At 47.2% G+C, this 6,881-nt stretch overlaps 1 protein-coding gene across 1 annotated transcript; it reads right to left on the bottom strand.

The window, feature by feature from the left end:
- Positions 1-1,243: 1,243 nt before the first annotated feature.
- On the bottom strand, positions 1,244-4,089 carry LOC133447406 (uncharacterized). The gene is made up of 2 exons (XM_061726079.1): positions 3,381-4,089; positions 1,244-2,687 (listed from the first exon to the last, which is right to left on the bottom strand). Exons 1-2 carry the CDS (start codon positions 4,087-4,089, stop codon positions 1,564-1,566), a joined length of 1,833 nt encoding a protein of 610 aa, XP_061582063.1. The 3' UTR covers positions 1,244-1,563.
- Positions 4,090-6,881: the final 2,792 nt, after the last annotated feature.

The raw sequence follows: 6,881 nt of genomic DNA, 5'->3' as shown, positions 1-6,881 counted from the left end.
AGTGGTTTATTTGCCTTTTCAGTTGGACCTCTGTTTCTCATTTGAGTGAATTTTCCCTGTATGCACACATCACATTCTTTATCAGGCCTGCGCTTTGCACCTTTAATATGCATGCCTACTGTCACATCCTGCAATTTCAGTATATCCTCGTAATTGCAATGACCCATTATCTCATGCCATGTCTGGATATCATGGCTGACATTACACACATCATATTCATCACACTCGGTTTGCAAGTAGTACATTCTCTTATTCACATGAATATTAAACCTTGTGCCATCGGGGGTAACAAGAGCATCTTTACCTTCCTCAAAGAATACTTTGGCACCATTAGCAGTAGCACACTTCACTGAAAACAGTTCTTGAGGGAAGGAAGGGATGTAGAGGGCCTTCTTCAGCGTCACCTTACACCGGCGCCCCTCACTGTCTATGAGGCACACCTGTGCGTCTCCCTTACCTCATGCCAACCCGAAAGTGCGCTTCCCGTCTGCCAGCTCCATGCTGTGCCTCTCCGGCTGGAAGTCGCTCTCAAAGCTCTTGAACCGCGTCTTGTCGTTGATGATGCGGGATGAAGCCCCGGTGTCCACAATCATCCCCTTTCTCAGGATCTGCTGCGCTGACCGGCTGCCGCTCTCCGTCTCCGCTCTGAAGAAGAAGTCGTCTCCTCCCGCTGCTCTCCGTGCGTCATCTCGGTCCTCTCCGTGACCGCCGTCGTATACGCCATCTTGGACCCGCGCGTACCGAGCGCTCTGTCCACGTTTCTTTCTGCACACCTTCAATTCAATTCAATTCAATTTTATTTATATAGCGTCTAATACAACAGAGTTGTCTCTAGACGCTTTACAGAGACCCATACCCAGAACATGACCCCCGAGCAGTTATTACATAAACAATGGCAGGTAAAAACTCCCCTAGTGGGAGAAAAACCTTAAGCCAAACAGTGGCAAGGAAAAACTCCCCTTTAGGAGGGAAGAAACCTTGAGCAGGACCAGGCTCATCAGGGGGGACCCTCCTGCCGAGGGCCAGACTGGTGGGTCAGGGACGGCAACAGCACAGCAGGCAGGTGGAAGCAGCAACGGGATGACCGGGGGTGGGGACCGCAGGCCAGCACACAGCTCCCGAAGCTCCGGCCCAATCAGCAAGTCCCAGGTTGGGGTGCAGGGTCAGGAAAAGACTTGTGCTCCGTAATGCAAGCTTCAAGCCACCCATGGCCACCTGCAGGACAAAAGAGAGAAAAGGGAGGAGAAGGGGGGGGCAGCAACGGGATGACCAGGGGTGGGGACCGCAGGCCAGCACGCAGCTCCCGAAGCTCCGGCCCAATCAGCAAGTCCCAGGTTGGGGTGCAGGGTCGGGGAAAGACTTGTGCTCCGTAATGCAAGCTACAAGCCACCCACGACCACCTGCAGGTTCCGGTGTCCGGCAAAGGATGCTGCAACATGGACAAAAGAGAGAAAAGGGAGGAGAAGGGGGGGGCCAGCACAAGAAACCACAGGAGCGACTCTGACACACTAAAGTTTACACTACCTAGAGATTTACCAACACCAGCTAGAGGTTTACTAAACACTAACTATAGGCTTTACTAAACAGAAAGGTTTTAAGTTTAGTTTTAAAGGTGGAGGTGGTGTCAGCCTCCTTAACCCAGATTGGAAGTTGGTTCCATAGTAGTGGCGCCTGATAGCAGAACGCCCGCCCTCCAAATCTACATTTAGATACTCTAGGAACTACAAGTAAACCTGCACTCTGAGAACGGAGAGCTCTGACAGGAACATAAGGCACTATCAGGTCTTGCAAATAATGCGGAGCTAAGCCGTTTTGGGCTTTATACGCAAGTAATACAATTTTAAATTGGATTCTGAATTTTACGGGTAACCAATGGAGCGACGCTAACACTGGAGAGACGTGGTCTCTCCTGCTAATTCCTGTCAGTACTCGTGCTGCTGCATTTTGGATCAGCTGGAGCCTATTCAGCAAATTACTTGGACATCCTGCTAACAACACATTACAGTAATCTAGTCTAGAAGATACAAACGCATGAACTAGTTTTTCTGCATCACTCTGTGAGAGGATTTTCCTAATCTTTGCAATATTACGGAGATGGAAAAAGGCTATTTTACAAACCTGATTGACATATGGTTTAAACGACAAATCCTGATCGAAAATAACACCAAGATTTCTCACAGTTGCACTGGAAGCCATCGCAACACCATCTAATCCCTTCCTAAGATGCTCTGGACCAAGAATGATAACCTCTGTTTTATCTGAATTTAGAAGCAGGAAATTTCTGGACATCCAGTCCTTGATGTCCCTAAGACATGCCTGAAGTTTAACTAACGGTTCTGTTTCATCCGGCTTCATAGACAAATAGAGCTGCGTATCATCAGCATAACAATGAAAGTGTATGCCGTGATTCTGGATTATACTTCCCAACGGCTGCATGTATAAACTGAACAAGATTGGCCCTAGCACTGAACCCTGCGGAACACCATAACAGACCCTTGACTGTTCTGAAGAAACCTCATGTACATGAACAAACTGGAACCTGTCAGATAGGTATGATTTAAACCAACATAGAGCTGTCCCTTTAATCCCAACAACATGCTCTAACCTGTGCAGTAAAATGCCATGATCTATAGTGTCAAAAGCAGCACTGAGGTCCAGTAGAACCAGTATGGACACTAATCCCTTATCTGAGGCCATAAGGAGGTCATTCGTGACTCGAACCAGTGCTGTCTCTGTGCTATGATGCATTCTGAACCCTGACTGAAAGACTTCAAACAGATCATTTCTATACAAATAGTCACATAACTGGCTTGAAACTGCCTTTTCCAGAATTTTAGACACAAATGGAAGGTTGGAAATTGGTCTATAATTAGCTAAGGTGTCTGGGTCAAGAGAAGGTTTTTTAAGTAAAGGTTTAATTACTGCGACTTTGAAAACCTGTGGTACATATCCTAAACTTAGGGATAAGTTAATTTGGTCCAGTATTGTCGTACCAATAAGAGAAAAAATATGTTTGAATAGACGAGTCGGGATGGGGTCTAACATACATGTGGTTGACTTAGCTCTATTAACGAGTGAAGTCAGCTCAGGGAGGTCTATAGGATCAAAACAGTCTAGAGACAAGTCAGAGCCTAGGGAAGTCGCTAAAGCTGAAGAAACACTTACAACCGGCTGGTTGATTTCTTCTCTAATTCTCGTGATTTTACTGTTGAAGAAGCCCATAAAGTCCTCACTACTGAGAGCTGCAGGAATGCACGGCTCAACAGAGTTGTGACTCTTTGTCAGCCTGGCTACAGTGCTGAACAGACAAACATTCCGGGCATGCACCTTGTCTGCATGCCCGGAATGTTTGCAGAAACCACACCAAACCGCCTTTTTACAGGCATCTTTCCGGTGACCGCTCTCCCCGCATCTCCAGCACGTCAGCTCCGTCGGGGGTCCGCTCGTTCTCCTCCTTGGCGCCGCCCGCCCTTTCAGCACCCTTTCTTCCGCCTCCTCGGCGGCTGCGTCCGTGTCCTCCGCGGCCTCGAAGTTCCGCAGCTTGGCCTTGAACTCTCCCAGCGACATGTTCACTGAGCCGTGCGTCACCATCAGCGTGAACGGCTTGTATTTCTCTGGTAGTCCCCGCATAATCATCGCCATCATCAGCCCTTCGCTTGGCGCCTCACCTGCGCTTTTAAGCGCGGTAATAATCTGCTCTGCCCTGATAATATACTCCGTCACAGTCTCTGTGTCAGCTTTCTTCAGTGCAGTCATTGTTATGTACAGGGAGACGATGCGGGGCCTACCTTTGCCAATATAATGTTCCCTCAATACTTTGAGGCTTTCCCGGCCCTTATCCTTTGTCTCCCTGAATATAAGTCCGAGACTCGTGTTGTCGAGAAGCGGCGCCAACGCGCAATATGCGTCGGCGTTCAGCTTGTCATCCAGGGCCCGCTGCTCTGCCGTCATGGGTCCCGCTGGTTCTTCCAGGATAGTCCTTTTCAGACCCGCTCCATGCATGCAGCACAGCATCCGCTCTTCCCAGAGTTCGTACTCCTCCGCTCGCCCGTCAAACGTGGGCCACTTGCTCTTGCTTCTGTTCGTCATGGCTCGTGCTTCGTAGTAGCCGCCCGTTAGCTCAGCTTTAGCTCCACGTCTCCCACCGCTAAACTAGCTATACTTTGCAGCTAATAAGCTACCGCCGTTACCTCACCGCACCAGCAGGCCGGCGTCTTACTTTGCTCGTCGTCGACTAGCCTAGAATCTATTTCGTGACCTGGGCCCATAACCTGTTAAAAACCTTGGTCACACTAGCAGTATGCAGAAGTAAGATTCTAAAGAATAATCGACTTAATAAACTTTCAGCCAACTGTGGCGTATTTATTCCAGCTTCAGTAATGCACATACAGGCTGCTCTCATCAACAGGTGCAGAGGAAGAGAGAGTGAGCAGGGCGCGAACACACCCTTTTATATGACGCACCGCTGACGTCATCACGTCAGCTCCTCTCACATCAAACAGAAGTACAGTAACAGTCAGTCATATATTAACATTTAACAATAACATTGGGACAACTTACCCCATAGTATGTGACAACTTACCCCAGGGTCGGGGTAAATTGCCACAAGTGTCCATGATGTATTTGACAGTTCATATATTTTCATAAGAATAAGCTGTGAGAGAACAAAGTAGTTCAATTTCTACCTAACATTCTAGGCTACCATCACATGTTGAAAGGAAATCTGTTGGGCTCATACTTAGTAAGAAATTCAACTTAAAGTAAAAAGTGTGACAACTAACCCCACTCTCCTTCTGTCATCAAATCCCTTGATAGCATAGTTATGACATGCAGTCTCACCAGTGAAGCAAGATCAGAAGCTAATGGTTTGAGGAAATACTTTGTCATTTGATCAGTGTTTCTTCTACATTCATTCAGCAGTGGCGGCCCGCCACTGCTAAATCATAGCCGCCACGCCTGAAATTTTTTTTTTATTATATATATATATATTATTTATTTTTTTGTCGCAAATGCACCATCGCCGCATCTCTCCACCTTCACAGCACAGCCTGTGTGATGATGAGCGCAACGGCGGGGGGAGGGGAGGGGAGGAGAGGGGAGGGAGGGAAGGAAGGACTGGGGTGTTTGGGGGATCCTTTTGTCTTTGTAAACAATGATGACGTAGAACGTATGTGCGCGCATTTTGGCAACAGAAGACGGCAGAGATGAACAGCGTGTCAAGCTATGCAAGGGGATTATCAACTAAAGATTGCAAATTTTACCTTAAAGCAGCACAACGTAACTTTCAGCTTTTCTGAGTTTGGCGGCATCTTTTGGACAAAAGCGGTATTGCTTTACCAGAAAGAACACTACGTTTTCCATGAGCACCAGCTCGTACTGCTGGAAAACTCCTGTCCCGTCGCGTGCATTTGTTTTGAGAGAAGACGGGACGGACTTTTCTGTTTCACCAAGTGAACAGACGGAACGCAAAAAAAAAGATGTTAAACTGCTGGAAAGGAACTGGAATTTACCGGGATACCTTAAACAAGGAAGCCAGGGAGCGGTATATGGAGAAAATAATGATTATTAACGGTCTGGATCCATATGAAATCCCTACTAAAGAATGGAGCTCCTCGTCGGAGCGCCACTCTTTAGAAGGACTTACTGCCGCAGTTCTGCAGAACCACCGTCTTAGGCTACCTTGTTTAGGAGTGTTTGGCAGCTGCTTTGGTAAATGTTTGACTCGCCATGTGTTTCAATAAATTTGTATAATAGTACAACATACAGTACATGTTTTGTATTACTCTTACTTTTCTTTTTTTTGACTGCTATATTATGCTGAAGAGGCTCCGAAGCGTGAGCAATATTTTTGTTTTCCTTGTGAGATTATTTTTTTCCTCCGCAGCTACAAATCAAATAGTTAATATTTTTTCCTCAACAAAATGAATCGCACCGCAGAGAGCTGGCCAGCAACTGCGTTTAGCTGGAGTAGTGTGGAATAAAACCCGTTTGAATGATCCGACCCGAGCGGGTGTGCAGGGTCCCCGAGGCCGGAGGGGTCCCCGGGGTCCCCCCCGGGTCCGGGGACCCCGCCGGCTTCTCCGACCTCTTCCTCCTCAAGTTCCTGTGGGCCAGAGACTTCGATGTCCCTCTGTCCCAGAAGGTACGAGCCGCTGCAGGAGCACCGGTTGCTCTGAAATGGTCGTGATTCCTGTCGGAATCCTATAAAACTTCAGTCCGCCGGTGGAATAGCGATTCGTACAACCGTATTAGCAACAACCAGACATGTTGATGCTGGGAACAGTTTGTTAAATGCCTGCTAACCAGTTGTTTCAGTCAGAACTGCTGGAGAACAACGCCACTTCTGTTGCCAACATGCGCGCGCAACATTATGTGACGTAGGCTGAAAAAGGGTCTATTGGAGTTAATTACTCGCGAGAGCGCGGCCTTGAAAGTGACATCATGTCAGGCACCAGGTCAGAGCTGGGTCAGAGTCAGAGTCGTCGTAAGAAAAAAAAAAGGAGAAGTCGCCGTAAGAAAGCCAACTCAGTGACGCTAATGTGGGTAAACGAATTGATAACATTAAGCTAATATCTACAGGTCACGATGTATTAACTGCTGACTGCATTTTCAGATGAGCTTGTTCAGATATTTCTCAAAGAAGAGAAAGACAACAGATGATGAAGACGCTAGTCAGGTAGCCTATCATAAGCCTTTTACTGAATCGTAAATGATGATGGTTAGGTAAAAATAGTATTTTAATGTTCACACTTGTAATAAGATGTGATGTGAGTGTAAACTATCTAACGCTGTTAGCGTTACGTTACTCACACTTTTAATGTTATCTTTTTAGACAAGTAACATTAGACAGGGAGGAGTTGAGACACAAAGTGGAGGAGAGC

The sequence above is a fragment of the Cololabis saira genome, chromosome 7, assembly GCF_033807715.1.
Source record: "Cololabis saira isolate AMF1-May2022 chromosome 7, fColSai1.1, whole genome shotgun sequence".
NCBI lineage: Eukaryota > Metazoa > Chordata > Actinopteri > Beloniformes > Belonidae > Cololabis > Cololabis saira.
This window is presented reverse-complemented; position numbering and strand designations above follow the sequence as displayed.